General features: G+C 49.7%; 5 protein-coding genes across 5 annotated transcripts, besides 1 other annotated feature; 3 read left to right on the forward strand and 2 right to left on the reverse strand.

The window, feature by feature from the left end:
* Positions 1–2,420: 2,420 nt before the first annotated feature.
* Positions 2,421–4,292, forward strand: FPSE_09221 (uncharacterized protein; the record flags this gene model as incomplete). The annotated part of the gene is made up of 1 exon (XM_009262338.1): positions 2,421–4,292. The coding sequence occupies one exon, from the start codon at positions 2,421–2,423 to the stop codon at positions 4,290–4,292; it is 1,872 nt and encodes a 623-aa protein (XP_009260613.1).
* A 386-nt stretch (positions 4,293–4,678) lies between these two features.
* On the reverse strand, positions 4,679–5,399 carry FPSE_09220 (uncharacterized protein; the record flags this gene model as incomplete). The annotated part of the gene is made up of 2 exons (XM_009262337.1): positions 4,679–5,208; positions 5,261–5,399. The coding sequence occupies 2 exons, from the start codon at positions 5,397–5,399 to the stop codon at positions 4,679–4,681; spliced, it is 669 nt and encodes a 222-aa protein (XP_009260612.1).
* Positions 5,400–6,700: 1,301 nt separating this feature from the next.
* FPSE_09219 (uncharacterized protein) lies at positions 6,701–8,320 on the forward strand (the record flags this gene model as incomplete). Its single annotated transcript, XM_009262336.1, has 1 exon — positions 6,701–8,320. The coding sequence occupies one exon, from the start codon at positions 6,701–6,703 to the stop codon at positions 8,318–8,320; it is 1,620 nt and encodes a 539-aa protein (XP_009260611.1).
* Positions 8,321–10,854: 2,534 nt separating this feature from the next.
* FPSE_09218 (uncharacterized protein) lies at positions 10,855–12,828 on the forward strand (the record flags this gene model as incomplete). Its single annotated transcript, XM_009262335.1, has 2 exons — positions 10,855–11,859; positions 12,031–12,828. The coding sequence occupies 2 exons, from the start codon at positions 10,855–10,857 to the stop codon at positions 12,826–12,828; spliced, it is 1,803 nt and encodes a 600-aa protein (XP_009260610.1).
* A 163-nt stretch (positions 12,829–12,991) lies between these two features.
* Positions 12,992–13,052: a repeat region.
* Positions 13,053–19,225: 6,173 nt separating this feature from the next.
* Positions 19,226–20,851, reverse strand: FPSE_09217 (uncharacterized protein; the record flags this gene model as incomplete). The annotated part of the gene is made up of 1 exon (XM_009262334.1): positions 19,226–20,851. One exon carries the CDS (start codon positions 20,849–20,851, stop codon positions 19,226–19,228), a length of 1,626 nt encoding a protein of 541 aa, XP_009260609.1.
* Between the last annotated feature and the right edge of the window lie 5 nt (positions 20,852–20,856).

Raw genomic sequence — 20,856 nt, forward strand, 5'->3', positions numbered from 1 at the left:
GTTCGGAAGAAAAGAATGGATGGATTATGGTATGGTTATGGTAGTGGTTCGAGGTTCGAGAAACAGTAGAGAGTGTCCAGTAAGAGTGCCCAGGGTGTAACGCGTAAAAAGCTCGTGGGAGCGTCAAATTCTATATCATAGCCATCGCGACAAAATCTCAAAAAAATGTTCAGCGGTCAAGAAGTGATGACACTGAAACGAAGCAAGTAAAAAGTGCTTGTAGGGCTCTTCTGGGGGTTTTCGGGTGTTGTTTTTTTTGGTTTTTGGTGAAGATCGTGCGTATTTTGGAGTCGGGCGTGACGAGAAACAGAATCCAGCAGGTTCTGGGGGGGCAAGAGCCATACCCATATCTCAGGGTGCGCTTGGCCCCCAGCAACCTAAAGGCCACTGGTGCGGCCTTAAATGCCTGAGGCAGAAGCCGACAAGGGCTGTGATTGGTTGTCAGCCCCGAAACCCCGAGAGCACGAGATGCGCCTGCATATTCGATAACCAATGAAAACGCTTTAAAAGCGGCGAGTGGGACGAGCTTATGCATTCTCTTCAGTTAGCTGCATGATGGCGTCCACTAACATCAAAACCCATCACACCCTTTGATGCCTTCCTCTGTGAAAATGCGGCAGATTTGTTTGAGTTCGTCCGTCGTCGGCCTTCCAAGAGATTCCATCAAAAAAACGGTTGTCATTCACACGAAACTCACAACACCATCACCAAATAACTCAGCTTACTGCGTGATTTTACAATATCTCAATAAGAAATGAAATAAACGATGAATGCTACATGTTCTAATAAACTCATTCCATATATATATTGACTCATTTTTACACTTATAACAACTCGCCCAGCTGACAGGCTGCCTCCACTACTTCATCACGAGGACAACTAGAGGCGAAATTCCACAAAATCTCCATCATTTGTTAAACACGATAAGACAATGACTGACCTCGTAATAATGTCTCTGTTCGTAACGACTGTGACAATCTCACGTTACTTCATGGCAATCTTTGCCCTGCTTTATATAGCCTGCTGCTTCCCTGATCTCGATAACAGTTCAGTCATGCTGCGGTCTTCTCTTCAGCCGCTTCAGTGTCGTCATAGTAGATCCCGCCTGAGCAGTGTAAGAGAAGCCACAGTTAAGAGGACCACCGTGTTCCGCGGGGTTCTATTTCTACGTACCATGTTCGCCTTTTGATTGACATCGTGCAGTCAAAGGGCTTACTGTAGTAGAGAAAGGATGATCAACCCTTCAAAAACTGTCAGGAGATGTCAGATTGAAGAATCAGAAAAGGTATCTATATATACAATTTGCGAGACAGTGTACATTGCACCTATTCTTAGGTGAGAACAGCTTCACAGCCACAATCACCGTCGTGGCTTCAACGTTTTGTGTCCTCTTCCCCTTCCCCCTCCACTTGAATCTGCCTTGTCAATCTCATCCAGCCCTACCCGCCGCTTGATGGAGCCCCCAAGTCCTAGTCCTAGGGGAGTCCACACTCCAAAAGCTCCCTCCCGTCCCAGTGAAGAGGTTCCAGAGCAGGCTACAACCACAAGCTGCTCAATGCCGTTCGCTTCCCTTTCGCTTGGTACCGTTCGTCCCGCTCCCGCTTCTTGTTAAATCGGCCACTTCTTTTCTTTCTCCATTCTTGGCTCATGTTCCCAACCAGATCCATCCTCGGAAGACAAGATAAGTATGACTCGACCCCGATTCAGTCCTGTTCCTCGTGGAGTCTGAGACGCTATCAGCAGGCCTGTCTTGAGCTTGTCCCTGACCTGGACTGGAAACTGAATGTCGTCCTTTCAACCCTCCTAGAGGAGAAAACTCCAGCGTGTCCTGTCCATCTGATATGCCCCATTCATACTATAAACCTATCCCGTAAAAGCCCAAACCTGTCTTGCATGTCTTGGTTCCTGCATTTGCATCTAATTACCTACATACTTATCTGACGTCTCTTTCTGTACCTTACCTACTTTTTCTTACCAAGCAGGGACCTACATATAGTACCTTGTCTAGCCACAGCCCACTTCCCCAACTGCTCTCTCTCTGCTATTAAACCCTTCCATCACCCCTCGCCAGGTTGCCTAGAGTGCATCGCCTCACAGGTGCATTTTGTCCCATATCAATTCGCCTGTCTCAGCCCCTCTTACTCATACTTTCAACGTCCTCGATATTTTTCCAGCCTGGCGCAACATCGCATCTTACTACGCAACATTACGTCGTTTGATCGATCGTTCGCGTAGCAACCGCACAACTAAATTAATTATAACCATTTTTTGTTGAACCTTCCATTCGTCATCGGCTGGTTGGTTCAGGTCAAAGGTACTCAACTCAATTCACTTTTTTCTAGCCTCACTTGCCAGGCTGCCACCGTCTTACATTCAGGTTGCTTACCAACGTCGGATGGCAAACAGACATAGCCAAACTTATGGCAGAACCAAGGCTCGGGCTCTCTGAGTTTATCTCAGAGGAGCGCACCGAGCCATTCTCACAATCCGAGATTGACGCCCGCTTTAAGGGCATTCGCGTTGAGGAACCCGTCCCCACGACTACCTCTTCCGCTGTTTCATTAGACGAGCTACACGTTGAGGATCACCACCACAAACAAGGCATCCGCATCCTCTTCCGCCCTTTGGCCAGCTTTCCCAACTCGCGCGCTGTGAGTCCTGGCAGTGAAAGTTGTCAGTGGCTTGCTCTCCGTGCCGAGGTTGCGTCTCCAGAGCAGCCTGAGCACAAAGTTCTCGCTGTGACTCAGACCTCAAAGGATATCAAATTCTCCGTCCGTATACCCGGTGAGACTCAAGATGCCTCTCCGAGACCCCCTCTGTGGTGTGAGCTATACTATGATCCTGCCAGTGACAAGGTCATCTTCTTGAATAAGTCAGACGTGCCGATTTCTCTGTCAAGCGTTGTCCCGACGCCGCTGTCAAGTCCCCCCGTCAGTGCTGCTCACATCATCAATCCTGGATCTGCCAAGGCTCTGAAACCTGGTACCTGGCGCATCACTGTTCGAGACATCGAGGTTATTGATTTCCGAGTACTCGAGAAGCGACCAGTGACAATTTTTCAACCAAGGCAACCTACAATCCCCGAGGACGTTCCACCAACCTCAAGCACCCCCACCATTAACTCGAGTGGGAAGCGAGCTCTGACTCCAGAGTATGACGAGAAGAGGGTGAAACGTCGTATCTCAGAACCAGACACGCCTGGTGATGATGGTGTGATCATGTTCCTGAGACCTTCTGCTGATCCCCTGGTTTTCTCTCTACCGAATGGCCGTGAAAGCAAAGAGCTCTCCACTGTGAATGGACATGCTTTGCTGGATGCCGAGAAGGGTGACACTGTTGCGATTCCAAGTGTCTGTGAGCTCGATGAGTATCAGCTTACTAAACGGGAGCCCATCGCCTCCACGTCGTTGTCTGCGGTGTATACAGCAACACACTCCCACGTACCAGACAACATCGTCACAGTCAAGGTGTTGAAGACGCGCGTTGCCAACTCTAATGACAAGTCACTGCTCCACGAGCGGAACGTTATCCGCCAGGCCGATATGTGGCTACGTGAGTGCAGGAGTCAGGAAGACCTGCAGCACAAGTCCATCGTACGCTACTACGGCGGAGATGCGCGTTTTCTGTCCCTTTACATGGAGCACATCGACGCCAAGGATCTCACTGCAGCGCCTCGTTGGAGAAATAAAGCCAATGATGAGTTCCTGGGGGATATAAACGACGCTACCAGGATTCTGTGCGATATTGCCGGCGCCCTTAACTACATTCACGGTCGCAAGTTGGTGCACAACGACATAAAGCCTGCCAATATCCTCTATTCGCCAGAGCGAGGTGCTGTGCTCTGTGACTTTGGACTTTCAACCCTGGCCGCCAATTCGCCGACGACTGGAGGAACACCGTACTACATTCCTCCGGAATTCATTGGACGGAAGCAGCGCGGGCCTGCGTCTGACACTTGGGCACTCGGTGTTACCATGCTTTATGTGCTGCGCAAAATCTCATTTCCCGACTCTCGTGCTCGTCGACAACATCCTCGACCTCTGTATTGGCTAATCGCTGGTGTGAACAGTCCAAACACGTCTCACAAGCAGCATGGAAATGGCCAACCAGCCATTATACAGATGCGAGACTGGCTCACCGAGATCTTTGATGCGAGAGAGAACCTCAACCCCAAGGATCGACTCGAGCGGATCGTAAAGGAGATGTTATACCCCAATCCCAACCATCGCATTACCATGGCCAAGGTGTTACAAGAGTTGGCTACTGATCAAGTTGCTGTCGCTGCGGGATAAGTCTCGTGCAGGGGCAACAGTTCGCTATCTGTTTTGTGCCGGAACGGCGTTCGCATACATAATTACGTTGTTCTTTTTTTGGTTTCCAGGGCCGGAGTTTGGTTTTACATATGTTTCAGTGTTACATGTCGGATTTATATGAGTAGGAGGGTAAGTCTACATACACCCTGATATACGAAGAGTCAACCATCGCTAACCAACCCAGATTGGATATACCCTGTTAATGATTTTAGACGTTACATATTTTATTTTGTTTCAGCACATGATATAATTGGCTAGTTATGCTTGTTCAGCATGTAATTTAGATTTGGGAGGCCATTTGGTCTGTTATGAATGATGGCTTATTATGCTTCATCGCACTTGTATCTAGCAGACGGGTATACTATCTATAGGCTGAATCCCATTGCAAACGCGGCTGCAAGACCCACGACAGAGGTCAAAGCCATCGTGTTGACACCAACCATGCCTGCTCCGTTGCCACTGTCACCCTTGTCTCCTGAGGACGAGGAGTTGGAACCACTATCCTCAGTTCCATTGCCATCCTGCTGCTTGATCATGACGTAGTCAACATCGCCAGTCTTGTTGCTGGGTCCCTTTGCGTTATTCTTGAAGCGGATGTCGGCACAGTTGTAGAGCGCACTACCACTTTCGCCAACAGTCACAACCTGGATACTGCCGATATCTCCGTCCGAGACATTGACGCTGGAGGGAAGGGTGAGCTCTTCAATGAAAAGGGTGCCAGCGTTGGTGGCGTTGAGGAACTCGGGTGTGAGGGAGATGTTGAAGTTGGTGGTGTTCTCGCCGAGACCGAGGTTGACAAAGATGTAGGACCAGTCGTGGTGAAGGTCGAGTGTGAGAGAACCACCCTCGAGGGGCCAGTCAGTGAGGTTCTTCTTGTTGTAGTCGACACCAGCACCTGGTGTTTGTTAGTAACGGAAAATGTAAGCTCAGCATGCGGTTACACGTACAGGGATAAGTCCATTGGCTGTAGCGGTCCTCGTTCTCTTCAGTAAGAGTATCAGCTCGCCATGTGGGGAAGACAAGCCCGAAGTGAGCAGAGACAGCCTGAACGGTGGCCAGGCCGATGAGGGTCTTGGAGGCGATCATCTTGGAGAATTGAGTTGGCGAGTGATGTGGGCGAGGGGATGAGGAACGGCGAATGGGAATGCCACAGGCGCATCGGTTGATTTTATAGACATCAGGAATCCTGCATTTTTCTCTTCAACGTCAAGCAACATCCAACCAAAGTTTAGCTCGGCCTCAATTGACTCTAGATCTAGAAGCTGCCCAGGGCCGAACTGTTATTGGCTTGGCGTGAGGCAGTTTCGCAGGGTTGTGAGTGATTCTGCAGGAGACATCCCGGCCCCGCCTCCGGGCATTCGGGGGTTGGTGTGAATATTGACGGGGTGGGTGTCCGGTAGAGGACGGGTCTTGATCGGAGTCTATTGTATGGATCCGTGGATACATGTCACTGTGATAATCCACTCGTTTGACTTGGTTGCGTTTGTTATATGGGTTTTTATATATCTTTATATTGTTGGTATAATACATGAGACGGATATTCTTCATCAAGTTACCCCAAAGCATCTCCCATATTCTCACCTACCGCTTATTGACTTGGTCCCGAAAGGGTGAGCTTATGCGGGGATGGCTGAACAAGAGCGAGTTTGAGACGATAATTAACTTGCTCAAATAAACGCAATGATCCCAGTTCGGAAGGCGGCCTAGCACGCCGTCGCATAGACAACCACAGTGAACCAGCCAGCTCACTTTTAAACTTTTTAATAAAGTATTCAACGGCTAGTGGCGCGAGGAGCGGTATGCGATTGCGGGTTCTGCTGAGTTCCAGTTCAATATTCGGGTTGGTGTTGCGAGAAATGATGCAGGGTAAGTTTAGGAGCCGATCGATGCGGTCAAGTACATAAGCTTAAAGGTAAAATGATTTTTATTTGGTATATCGAAACCTGGATTTCATTTTGCTTCTGGGAACTATAACGCTGTACCTTCTGTTGCGTTTGTAATACTCTCTTCCCGACTGTGAGCACTTACACTTGCACTGAGGTTTTAACAATTCGCTGCAAGGAATGATGGAGTTGGAAACCGTTGAAACACAGAAGCATAACAAGATACCAAGAACCCACCCAGTATACAATAACTAAAGAAGCCTTAAGAAGCAGCAAATAATATAATCCAATTCCAAGAACATTTGATGTGTTGGATACCAGTATACGAGTGAGCTGCCATGTCAGTTCGGTGACGTCACGTGCGCGAGATCGCCTTCCTGGCTGATAAGATTTCTTGAGCGCGATATCCACTTTTTACCGATAAGATTGACGCTTCATCAATGCTTCACTTTATTATTTGGATCCCTTTTACAGCAGTATCAACGATCGACCATTATCTTCATTATGGATCCTGGACGCAAGGCAATGCTGGCGGGACGCAGATCCCCTACTCGTCGAGATGTCACTTCACCCCGACACGACCCTACCAACAGAATTACCAAATCAACAAAACCAACTGCTTCAAAGGTCAACCCCAAATACTTGACCCAAGACGAGCAGTCACGCCAATTCGTCGCCGACGAGGATAAATTCGTACTGAAGCAGTCCAAGAAGAAGGCCAACATTCGTATTCGAGAAGGCCGTGCCAAACCTATCGACTACCTAGCCTTCAACTTGCGATACATTGATACCGACCGCGATGTATTCGACGACGATGACGCCGATGCCGAGATCGATGTTCCCGCGCCCGGAGATGTTATCGCGTCACTAGATATCGAGCAGATTGCAGAGCTAGACTCTGACATCGCCTCTTATCATGTACTTGAGACCAATGCTACCAACCGCGAATACTGGAGATCGCTTCAAACCATCTGTGCAGACAGAAAGGCGAAGTTAGATCCGCACGGTCATGAGAGAAGGGTTGTCAGCAGTGTTTCGGACGACATTGACAAGATTCTCGCCCCCAAGACCCACGACCAGTTGGAAGCCTTGGAAAAGCAGATCAAGGCCAAGTTACAATCGAACGAGGACATTGATACGGATTACTGGGAACAACTGCTTAAAAGCCTGCGAGTCTGGAAAGCCCGTGCCAAGCTAAGCCAGGTATACGAGGCAATCAAGGAGATCCGTCTCAAACAGCTCAATGAGCGCGACCCAGCCAAGGCAAAGGCGTTGGGTCAGACGACCTCTGCACCCGAGATGACACCCGCCTCACGGCCTGCAGCCCCAGTATCAGCTTCCCCAGATCCAACAGCAGCGCAGGCAGGTGTTTCATCCTCAAGCCATGCAGCGAAACCCGCCCCTCCTGGCACCGAACGCTTTTCTCAGGCCGACGAGGACTTCTCCCAGGCTACCAAAGCACTGTATGATCGCGAGGTTGCTCGAGGCGTCGACGAGAACGAGGAGATATTCACGAGCGAAGAAGCTGTCACTTCTTCCCAACCGCAGTGGGCAGACAAGTACAGACCCCGAAAACCGCGATATTTTAATCGTGTGCAAATGGGCTACGACTGGAACAAGTATAATCAGACTCATTATGATCATGATAATCCGCCACCCAAGGTTGTACAGGGTTACAAATTCAACATCTTCTATCCAGAACTTATCGACAAGACAAAAGCACCAACTTTCAAGATTATTCGGGAACACGGCCGCAGACGAGGAGAATCGTTTGCTGCTGCAGGAGAGGAGGACACGTGCCTGATCAGGTTCATTGCAGGCCCCCCATACGAGGATATTGCGTTTCGCATTGTCGATCGAGAATGGGATTACAGCGCCAAGAAAGATAGAGGCTTCAAAAGCTCTTTTGACAAGGTATATTCGTCCCCTCTCATGGCACTTCACGTGGCAACGCTGCTCATGCACTGGCCCTTCTGGGCTCATACTGTGGCCAACAACGGTTGGCCGTTGGACGAGATGCACTTTATGCAGCCTAGAATAGTCCACGTTTATGGTAGCCGTTTCAAGCATCGTGCCTGCAAACGCCATGTCTTCCACTACACCCTCAATAATTCAATAAACTAACCAGGTTCGCTCAATAGGGTATCCTGCAGCTGCATTTTCAGTTCAAGAAGGTATGATTCTAAAAACAAATCCGTTGGCCCTTCCGATCGACCATACTGACACGATGCTCCTAGATCTATTACAGAAAGTAGGTTCGGGTATCTAGTACCCGTCACTGTCTTGTCATGAATTGTCCTGGGCCTCGCCTATTCGAGCAGAACTGGATTGTCGATGACTTTAAAGAAGAGAAATCTCAATTGTGCATTCCAGTTCCCGTCATGTTTGAATGCACGGAAACAAAAGAAAATTGGTTTTCAAGCAGGTTTGAGGCCAAATCGCCCGGTCCGATAATGTTTGCGTCACGATGGCTGTGAATAGCTGCCTGCATATGCGGCTCATTCGACTCATGTTGATTCTTATTTCTGTACTACTTATTTTAGGCGTTCTAATTCGGGACCTCGAGTCGGAAACTGGTGTAGGGCCGGTGGTGGGAGATGGAAATGGTGATAGTCCAACATGTGATCAGACACAGAGAGTGCTCTTGCGTTGTCCTCACACATCTGCTGAACCATCTCATCACGGTTGTATGAGTATGCGCAATCAGCTGGCGAGCTTGTACTGTTCCTGCAGCATCGACACAATTATACGAGATTTGCCGGAGCATCAAACCATGCATCAATCAGTGTTCCGATTGCCGCACGCACCTGGACGGACATGGCAGGCAAACTGAGGTCATTGGGCGTTCTGCACATGAAGGCTTCTGGAAGACTGTCACGTCCCAAAGCGTTCACGGACCGCGTGTCGAACAGATAGCACCAAACCGCCCGGACATGTTATGTGTTTGAAGGGGGGATTTACGCGGAATAAGAGCAATCAGCAATATAACAGAAGGGTTGGTGCAGCCCACCAGTCGGAACAGCTGCCTCAACCCAAGCATGATTCTCTGAACCTAAGTTCCCAAGCGGGTGCCTGACGATGAAGCTTCGAGAGATTGTTCCATATGTATTCTTTGACGCAACGGACCGCAGTGCAGTGCAGTGACGACGACTATACGCTCCAACAATCTTCTGACGGCTCTTCCGGCAGCTTCCATACTGCTTCACAGCAGCAACAGGGTGAAAACAGAGATTCAAACGGGACGGGCATCGACAGATGATTTGATTGGCGTGCCAAATAGTAATCAGATTGGTGTCCCGATTGGTATTGTCTGAAATGCAAGGTGCCGTTTGAGACGTCTACGTCCCGCGATAGCCCCGTTGACCAGTGCACAAGCCGGCTGAGCTACCGTCAAGTGACTTGATGCCGGATTGGTAACATGTACTATGTAGGGTGCGATGCTTCTCGGTCCCGATACCATACTTGCAAGATGAGCCCGGGACGTTTTAGCAAGAGAGGAAAGGAGAGAAGGCAGATTTGGCGACACGCAAAGGGGCAGCAGCATGCAACACAAGTCATTCTGGACCGGTCCAACCAACATCGGCACATTTATTGTTAGTAGAGTCCTCTGCTACAGTGTTGCACCTTTGAGTTCTGGACCGTGGCGTAGGGAGGACCTTGGGCCATTTCCTTCCTGATCAGGGTGCAAATCAGTCTTGTTGCCTATCCTTGCAAGGTTACTCCACCAAAAGAAATGTATTGGATATGCAAATACTACATAAGAGGCAGCTTTGCGGACCAGGGTATACGATGCATGTACATCCTGGCGTGAAAGTGATGGGGACAGTGCCAGTCGGGAGGTTGCAAACCCTATGACAAGGCTCACAAACGTCACTTCAACCAGACAAGGCAGCAAGAAGGCAGAGAGTCCCCAGCGGGAACTCGTTTGCACGTCCAGTCCAACGTCCTTCAGATTTGTATTGATGGCCGCACACAGCACAGTACAACACGCACAAGCACAAGCGCACACATACACAAATGCATGTTAGTAGAATGGCTTGCCGTGATGAGCTAGCATACCCCGGGGCGTGCCCAACACATGGCGTCCCTGCCCGTTGACCCTGTCTGCCATGAACACAGACCTAGTTTGAAATGGCTTGCTGGGCGCCTGTTGGTCGTCCTGTCTCTTTTTTGACTCGGCCCACACCCTCCCTCTGGTTTTAAACTACGATCTTGGGGTCCATGTCCATAGCTTCGATGCTTGTGAGGGAGGAGTAGGAGGATCTAAAGCTAAGATTTCTGAATCTGTCTACGGGCAGTTGTTTATCAACAGATCGCCGTCTAAACGAAGCCGTTGCCCAAGAGCCCAACCCAGCCCTGCAACTATACGCCCTACCCCAAACGAGAAGACGGAGGCACAAACGTCTTTGCTTCGGCATCAAATATCGCCATCTCTGCTCTCCTCCCCCCCGTCCTTGTCCCATTGTGTCTATTGTAACGTCTCTTTTTCTCTCCTCATTCTCCGCCTCATACATCTCATCTACTCTGGCTTTTCCTTCGCTTCCCACTACTTGGTACATGAGTTGAGAAATCTCCTTGTCCCGATAATACCATCAAACGACCACGAGACCTATTGTACTTCCCTCCAAACACCGTCCTTGACTTCAACACAGGCCGCCATGGATCCACCGTTTCCTGGCGAAGGACAACCTTCCAGCTACACGAATAATCTCCCCGGTCACGGGCAACAATCACCTTGCGTGCCAGAGCTCACCGGTATGGAGTCATACTATGCCCTCTCTTCGGGTCCCCAAGATCAAGCATCTCATCTATCATCAGCCTGTCCCCTCCCTCTGGGCCCAGTCCTGCCACAGCACCAGGAGAATCAGCAACAGCGGTCACATCCGACTCATGATGCGAATCCGTACGCCTCCAGCTTCTCAGGTTTTCAATACCCACCTCGAAGCCATCATCAAGGCTGGCCTTCACCCCCACCAGGACCTGATGATTATGACAACTACTCATATCAAAGTTCCCCAAGCAGTGGCAGCGCCCCGATGAGCTGCTATAACCCTTCACCCATCTCACCGAGGACGTGGTCCTCTCCAGACTTTCCACTGCATCAGCCAGAACCCCTTCAGAGCCAGCAGAACTCACTCAAGAACCTTCGAATTGGCACTCCAACATCGAACGAAGGATACCCCGTCAGAGGCCCTGGAGTTCTGACGCCTTTCGCAGGCGGCAACACGAGGCAGGGCTTTGAGGGTGAGAATGACGGTCTGCCACGCAACTATTCCCCAGCAACAGTCCCCAGCTCATCAGCCGGAGCACTATCTTGCACCAGCTCTCCACAAGAGCATCTTCTCGGAACCCCTGTGCACATGGAGGCTTGCCAGGACTCGCCAGCAGGCGAACTAGGGTATCGTGCTAGCTCAGAAGTGAAGACGGAAACTACAGAGCTTAGAGGTGCTACGGTGAACGCCAAGGCCGAGGAACCATACGCCAAGCTCCTTCACCGAGCTCTCATGAGCGCCCCAGACCATGCAATGACACTCCAAGAGATCTACCAGTGGTTTCGTGAGAACACCGACAAGGACATCAAGAAAGACAAATCAGTGAGGAGGCCAGGCAAGAATGCTGAAGGTTGGCAGAACAGCATCCGCCACAACCTGAGCATGAATAAGGTACGTTGAGACAAGATGCGCTCTCCATAATTTCCCGTCTCGGATCTTGCTTCCACACAGTCCGCTCCATGCAAAGCCCAGGTATAGCCTGCAGCATAAGCACACCTACCCACAACACACACGGGCCAATTCTTTTTAGGGGCTTTTAAGGCTGACAGTGGATCCTTACAGGCTTTCGTCAAACGAGAACACAACAAGCAGCCGTCGGACCTAGCATCAAACGGGACAGACCAGGGCTCAACCAAAGCTGGCGATTCGAAGAAGCCAACAGAATGGGTGCTGGTAGACTGGGCTGTGAGAAACGGAGTTGAAAGCACAACAAAATACCGTCAAAAAGAGCCACCACGCCGAAGCATGGGAGCCAGAATGCATCATCATCACCCGTATGACCCCAGACTCCAACATGGCAGTCCTATTTCAGCCAAGGGCTCATCTAGCCGAAAGAGCGACCCTTCAGCGAACAGGCTGAGTCTGCGTGGGCGCCATTACACTCATGAGACGAACATGCCGCCGACGTCCCACCACGTCATGGCTCACCCTCATCCCATTCGACGCACGACGATGCCAAGCATGTATCAATCGCAGTCGCAGTCACAACAGGGCTACGAAGATATGATGATCCCGCGGATCGAGAGGATGCCACAAACGGTCGTCAAACAGGAGTACTCTCCAATGACACCCGACTCGAATACGTTTGGTTTCATGCTGCCAGAGCCGAGCCTAATACACGCGCATGCAGCCAATTCCAGCTCTAGCGCGAGCACCCACGGCACTACCGCGTATGCGCTCCCTAGTGGCGCCCAAAGCATGTACCTTGGCTCATCTCCGTGCGAATATCCGTATGGGATGGTAGACGTCACGGGCGTCTATCAAGGCAGTGGTCACAATACTGCTAGCGTCGGAGTCAACGAACGCCTCATGGGGATCGGACCTAATCCAGTCTACAATTGGAACAACCAGGGACTCTAAGCCCTGAAATCCTCCGAACCTCTGGTATTTGAAACCCTCCGGAGCTTGCTCATGGCCTCTCTCTACCACCATAACGTTTCCCAGTTATTGTGTCGCTGGCGGCCGACCAAAGCTGTAGCAATTGACATGACGAAACTGGTCATTACTGGCGATTGGAGAGGTTAAGAGAGAGAAGAAAAGGGAAGGGAGAAAAAAGAAAATCACAAAAAAAAAAAAGAAGAAGACCAGTCAAACAGCCCCTCCCTCTCCATGTACAAACGCCAATTTACTGCGGGAATCGCGTGAGCGAAAAATGGAAAAGAGGGGCTGAGACTGGCAATTACTGACTGGTTCTGGAACAAAAAAAAGGAAATCGACTTCTTTCACGACGGCGTAAGATTAAGAAAGATGGTGGCAGTTTCAAACGACAGGGGAGGACGTTGAACAACTGCACCAGTACCTACATACCTACATTACAGCACCAACAAGATCTCAACTTTACTCACCTACCTTACCTACCTCTCTTCTCAAGGATGAATCCTAGTGACGGTTGACCCTGGAGGTTAGTCGCAGTCACCGCGGACCACAGATCATCCGAACCAGACCAGACATGGACAGCATTAACTCGGTGTCATGGCCTGGGCGCGAAGCGCCGAGGCTGGCTGAGCCCTGTACACGACCAAAGGCATACTGCACCCTTAGTAATTCCAGTCGCTCTGCAGCTAAACTGGTCGCGTCTTGGCAGTGTCATGGCATTTCGAGAAAGTGAGGGGAGGGGGGGTTGCTACAAGCGAGACCGAGAAGAAGCGAAGACATTCTGTCATATTGTTGGTTCCCCCCTTCATGCGATATCTGTCATATTTCCCGCTACCTGGAACGCGGGCCATCTGACCATGTCATTCACAACTCGACAAGGAGTGATTGATTCTCTCTCCCTGTGACTGTTGAGGACTGTGAATAGACAAGACAAGCCTTGGTATTGAGCCTTGGTTGGGCATCACCATTACCATCATGGTTATTTCTCCTTTCATTTCCTTTTTTCCACTTGTCTATTTATGGGTGGCTTTATGGATCTTTGTCTAGACGATGCGCTCCATCTTTCGCTCCTCAAGGAACGACAAAGAGGCATCATTATTATTGGCTGGCGGTTGCTAAGGGACAGACGACTAGAAACGTTCTCCCACTAAAGCGTGTTAATGTATTTTTTTGTTCTATCTCTTTCCATCTATTGTTTATTATTTTATCAACACCATCATAAAATGGGCTTGTTATTCTACCCCCTTCATGTATGTCTTTGGATCATGCCATGACCTCAAGTATCGTCAGAGAGAGAGAGACACACACACAAGCGCTTTCTTTCTTATTGTTCTTCTTTTTTCCTTTTCACCACCCCCTGTGCTTTTTTTTTTTCATCTATGCCGCTTGCGGTACCAATACCAAGAGCACACATCATCACCGCTCTTTCTTACCACCAACATAAACAACCAGGCCAGGCTTCTTTTGACCTGTATTGTTAATTAAGCCCTGTTACTGGTTGGCCTCTCCGAGAATGCTGAAGACAGCCGGATATGGTAAATGGCCCATGGGATAAGCGCAATCTGATAGAGGGAAATCTACAAGAGAGTTTCACACGGACTCATACATAGCTTTGGTAGACCTGCCAGAAATACAACTCAATACAACTTTAAACACCTCCAAGCATCCATCGTTTGACAAGTTGTCTATTGTGTAGCAGGTTCCTGATGACAATAAACCTGTCACATCAGTGACATGGCGATTGCCTTGACCGACCGTTTTCATCGCAATCTCATCCGGTTACAGTGCATCGGGTCTGGAAGGTCATGTCTTGCTTACCCCCACTTGACCCTGTTATTGATCGCTCGAATTCCGTAGATGTAGGTGGGGAAAGACAGGGTTCATGAGGCCATTATCGAGAGATTAAGCAATGCTCATTGGTAACCATACTGTCGGGACAGAATGGCTGAGCCAACGGGAAATGACCCGGACCCCCTCATCCTATTCATCCCAGACCCCTGCAACCCTGTCGCGATGCTTCGCTGTCGCGCTGAGCTGCGCTACTCTCAATGTGGGGAGGAAGCCCCGTGAGAGAACGAGGACAATCGAGGCTAAGTGGGTGGCTTGATATGATCGCCACGAGCTTAGACATTGGCGTTGTTAAGAAGGGTCCTTCCTTGAAGAGGTAATGTTTGAGAATTAATAGAAATGAAGTGAGAATAATCTCAAGGCCAAGCTTGATACACAAGTGCCTCACCCAATCTGAGAACGGGATACCGACCTTCCCCGACTCTGTTCCACTCACACAGTGACAGGATCAGCAGAGAAGGATCGAGCCGCAGGTATGCTAAGATCAAGAAGACAGTTGCTTATCGGCCTAAGAGAGCAGGCGTTGAATGCCGTTGAGACCGTTCTGTGCATACATTCTGCCTTCCAGGCACAGCGGACAGGACTCTTCTGTACTGCAGAGACCAGGCGCAACGTTTGCCGGGTATTGTGTTATTAGAAGCTTAATTAGGCTCACTATGACTCATATCTTGTATACTCACGCCTCCAGTGGCTCCGTACAGAGAAGCGACTGCTAACAAGCGACAATGACTTCGAATTGTATTCCCCGTACGGTAAAGTAAAGTCTCATCATAGGTCTCACATCACTTTTGCCGTGTCTTCAGTTTCATTTCTTCAATTTCCTTTTTTCTTCAACATCCCCGTTGTCGATGGGTTTCGTGAGTAGGATTATTCTCCTCCCTGTCCATACACTGCCGACTGAGCACATTCTCGTCAATTGGACACTCATCCCTTACCTGCTTAGTCCACGATACCTGGGAGTGTGGGGCTGCCCAGCTCCCCCTAATCGAGATATGCAATGTCTTGTTGAGACTTTTTGTTGGCTGCGGGCTCATATCTCAGGCGTTGACAGCCAACAGGTTCCGAGAATACGGTCACTATAGTGACACAAGATTCAAAATCCCAGTATATGTGCACAGTGTGGTGTGTGCTGAAAAGAGCAAAGGGAAGTAAGTTCCTGATAAAACAGGCGATGAAAAGAAAGCCCATCATAGAATACCAGGTAAAGATGTTCGACAAGCGTGATCGACATGGAATGAGATCTCTATCGTTCTTCTGCACATTAAACTTCAAAGTAGCGGCTGTTGATTTTGCACTACTCGTCATGAGTGTGCGTTTGACACTTTGACAGGTCAACAGCCTTGAATCCAACCAGGAACGGGCCGGGTGATGGTCATCATTCTTGAACGAGATTTATCTTAGGCCAAGTAAGTTATCCCTTTCTTCGCAACAACTCCGAATCTTGGTGTGCTTCCATGTCCAGCCTCATAACGCGAAACCCCAACAGGCAACCAAAAGCAAGACGCCTCTATTCTTGGTGTGTACTCCGATATGCTTCACCGTTTATAAATGAGGAGTTCTCTCAAGATTAGCTTTGGAGCCAACAATGACAATAGGAATAAGGTGTTCTGCACCAACCATGGCTTGAGATCAACGGTTAGCGGAGCTGAGAGCGCTGCAGTACGTGCATGCATGCGCATGGCACTCTAGTGTCATGCTTCAGACGCCTGTCTTGTCTAGCGTCCTCTGCAGCTCGACGACTAGGGAAGCAGGAGCCAAGAAAAGCATGACAGCATGGCATTTCCCTGTCGCAAGAAGATATCAAGTGGGCGACGGGGCACGATTAACCTCCAGGATGTATGAGTGGATCCGTTTGGAGCTTCGTCCATTTACGCTTATTATTGTCGTTACATGGAATAGTTTTCCTTCTTGCCCGAAGCGGTAAAATGTGCAGGTTCGAACGGTGTGCAACTCGGGAGCTGAAGCCGCCGATGATGTGCCTCTAGACAGCCTTGGAAGCTGAAAGACTCAAGGTTCAAACAGCTGCTTGTCAAAGCTGGCATCTCGGACGCCCATTAGAGGACACACATATTGCAATTGCTGTACAGTGTCCAGGCAATCGGACAAGAGGAATGACCATCATCCCTGCTCAGATAGGGAACACTCCGTGTGATGTTAACACCGAGTGTTATCGATATAACCCTGCAGCATGATATGGGACCCCGATCTCTCAAATGCTGCGGCGCAGCATCTCAATACTCCATGCCAGTTTTGATCTAAAAATGAGCAATGCGTGGTCACCTTGCACCCTGAGAAGCCACTTGGACCTATTTTCGTTCATTCCACCAACCAAGCATATAATCTCGTGTTAAGAGGGATAGTGGTGATCGACTGTCTCTGCAGTCCTCATTGGGTCTTTTTTCGGCCAGAAATCCCATGTCACGTATGCCAACTGTTTGAAACTGGAGCATGCTGGCATGCACGACTTCCAATTTGGCCAGACTTTGGGCCATTGATCTGCTATTAATTGCGTGGTACGAGTGAGCGGCGAATCATGGACTCTGGCTGACACTGTCCTGGACTGCGGTGCATATTCAGGATAGCTAGGAGCTCGCAAAGACCTCAATGGAAATAACGCACTGGAAGAAGATGAATGAGACACTGACAGGGTGCTGCGAGATTTGTAGTGCAGCCCGTGACTTCTCTTGGCGCAACCAGGGTGATCCCAGACAACTAACCGTCGATCATTGTCCCCTGGTATACTGTGCCGCGTCCTAATTCGGAGAGAATCATTCATTTATCAAATCACGTTGGTGGTCGGACTCAAATTCCGTAACCCGGTACCTGGTACGATCTAACGAACATTTGCAGCCACTTGATCCACTATCAAGATGGTATCACGATCTAGAGAGATTCCGTTACTAGATCGCGACACTGCCAGGCTCTTTGAGATCTTGAATAGAGCTCAACCAACATCCGACCCACCCATGAGCCCGATTAAGTCCACGAGACGGCGATTCCTCCATTAGAGATGATCGTCAAGCCACGCACTGAAGTAATAGTGATGAACAGAGTCATCGCTCATTCCAATAATTGGCCGTCCTGACTCAAGAGTTCGCCTATTTGTCTATGTCCGAGGGCGAGTATCCTTGTAGCTCGTCAAGGGAAACATTCGAGATACCAAAAACAGGAAGTGAAACCAGAACTGGCGTTCAAGACATGGTGTGAGCTTAAAGCCTCAAGTGTTGATGTCACCTCGCCATATCAGCCCTGTCGATATCGCAGCTAGACTGTTTGATCCCTTATTCATTGAAACAGTTGCATCGCCGTCCTTATCTCTCTTTCTTCTCTCTTTGCGGGCAACTCTCGTCGCCTGGGCTAGCTTCAGCCTGTTGGTCCTTGTTGTCATGGTGTGCACATTCCTAATCCCTGCAAGAGAACCCTTGTTGTAGGGGATTCTGTAATGCCACACTTACATGGACCTCGGAGTTCCCCAGCTTCTGTACGCATCTTCACTGGTTCTGCCTAGGCACACTTCTCCAAGCGCTTCTTGGCAATTTGCGCCAATCCATCCTGGCAGGGATCTGTCACCTCTCAAGTACGAGAAAACGTCCAGAGTGTGTGCCACCATCTCGTCTGTTTGATGCATTGCCGTTGTGTGCGACTGCCGCGTGACAGATGGTGTACCATAGCCCCTCAATTTCAACACAATACTATGGCGTCTATCCAATGAGAGTAAATCTCTAAGACGCAGCATGACCAAGTTTGGCAGTTCTCCAGAAAGTGGTGTCTTGGAAGTTCGAAGAGTGTCTTCAGCGCCTGTCCCGCCGTACGCCATGCAACGCCTCATCAAGCCCCAATCGTACGATTGTTGTGATGTTGGTCATTTAGGATTGTTGTTCCAGAACTGGCCGCAACCACTTTGCTTCAAAATCCGATGGCGCTTGATTCAAGAAACCACCTTAATCTGTAAAGGAAAATGTTCTCCGAGCCTAAAAACGAGAAATATCGTTTCTGGGTCTAAATGAACGACTGGCGAACACATCATGCGTCGGACTCGCTTCTCCTGCATAGATTAAGAGACCAACAACCTAGTAGGATTCTGTATGGTTTAATGGGGTTTCCCGAGATACGTCCGCTCGGCGTCCACAACATGAACACATGCAAGTGCATCGATGGCGCTCTACGCCGTTGGGTATATACTTTACATGTCCGCTGTGTATACGCATGAAACGGGGAGTTCTCCTCGATTAAAGTTGTTCAATATCTGTTGAAGTCCAAGAAGTAAAATAACATTGATGGTGCGCTTCATATACATTATGCTAGTTGCGAATATAAGCTGTCCAAAGTGAACGCTGGTTGCATCGACGCAGCTCAAGTCTTGAAACCACATGTCGCAGAGGCCGAAGCACTCTGGTCAACTTTACCGGGGGGCTTACGCCGTACCGAGCTCCAAATACTCGAACATCATTCATAGAGAGTTACCCCCATCATGACCTTGCCATTTGAGTCGGATGATCTTGACAACCCAAGATGGGTGAGGTCACAAGTGCATCTAAAACCTTCGTTTCTTCTTCGCGGGACCAGCTGCCACCTTCTTCTCGAGGTCCTTTTTGAGTTCCTCGCGCCGTCTGTCAGCCCGTTCCTGCGAAGTTTCTCTTACTTTCGGCTCTGGTGTAGCTTCCTTTACAGCAGACCGACCCCGTTGACCCCTTTCATCAGAATTTGGTGTTGACTCATCCACCTTGGCCGTTTGTCTCCCAATGACACCCAACTTCCGGGGCGGGCGATACGAAACTGCAGCTGTGCTGGGCTCGCTGATTTCAATCACCTCAGGTTCATCAGGTGCAGAGCTTTTCTCAGCCGGGAGCTTTGATTTAGCCCCTCCAATGCGTCCAAGGCCACTCTTCTTTGCCAGTGGCCGGGCAGGAGAAACAGACGATGGGGTTGGGTCCTTGGCTGGAGGTGAAACTACTACATCGTCCTCTTCTGCTTCGGATGCCGTCTCCGAATCGTCTTGCTGCTGACTCTTTGAATCTGACCTTCTCTGAGATAGTACCGGGCCAGGGGAAGGAGGTGGTGTTGACTGCTTCTTTTTACCAAGTGCACCCAGACGACGGGTTGGCTTGTCCACCTTTTGTGCGTTTCGGACTGGTGATACACTACCCGCCGATTCGCCTTCTGTAGAGGCATCATCAGTGGCCAGTGTCTCCTTTGCGTCGATCGATTTCCGTTTGGACGCAAGGTGCGGGGGTGTAGATTGAACCTGAAAGTCGTCATCTCCATCCTCGACAGGAATTATCTCCGTGTCCTTTGGAATCAAGGAGCTGTCCGCGACAGCCGCCTTGTGCTGCTGTTGGTGTGCAACAGACGAAACGCCTTCAAAATTCCGCCACCATTGATCTAGTTGAGGTGACTCGGTGCTGTTTGACATGGGCTCGAATTCGAGTCCCCCATTTTCGAAAACACTCTCTACTAATGATTGCGGGTTATCGGGACTGTCTTGTTTATACTGAAGATCCGCCTTCCAGCGCCGACGATCGAAAGGCGCAAGGCCAGGCACCTTCTCGGCCGCTGCGGCCCTGGAAACCTTTTTCTTCCCGGACAAAGTATGGAAGATATGTTCCATGCCTGTTCCCATAGCTTCTAGTTTATCTAGGAGTCTGGTGAGGGCTGCATCTTTTTGTCCCAGGCTCTGGATTAGAGATGCAATTTCCAGGTCTTTTGCATGGTGTGTTTGTATTAGTGGGAGCACAAGGTTCGTGGCTATGTTGATTGCGGGTAATTTCTTCAAGTACATGGGCCATTGGAGTGGCTGCAGTCCAGGGATTTCGCAGGTGATTCTCAGAACAAGATCGTCCTCGCCTGCTTCAGACCTATTATCATGGTCTAAGCAAAGACTCGTTTCGTAGTGACCTGGCTGGGAAGTGTCCAAAGCAGTACTTATACTTGCCAAGAATTTGACCGTGTTATCTGGAGTATCACTGGGGTCGATACTGGTGTTTTCACTCCACCCTCTCATGAAAATTTGCTTGCGATCAAGTGATTCGGTCCACATATTAGCCATATCAGTGATATGAATAGTGTACGCCGACGTCTCTGTATGGAACGATACCAGAAGGACGGGCAGGTCGGGAGACGGCTGGAGCGGCAGGGGCCGCCATGACTTGTTGAGGGACATGGCTG

The sequence above is a fragment of the Fusarium pseudograminearum genome, chromosome 1 (genome assembly GCF_000303195.2).
Source record: "Fusarium pseudograminearum CS3096 chromosome 1, whole genome shotgun sequence".
In the NCBI taxonomy this organism is placed as follows: Eukaryota; Fungi; Ascomycota; class Sordariomycetes; order Hypocreales; family Nectriaceae; genus Fusarium; species Fusarium pseudograminearum.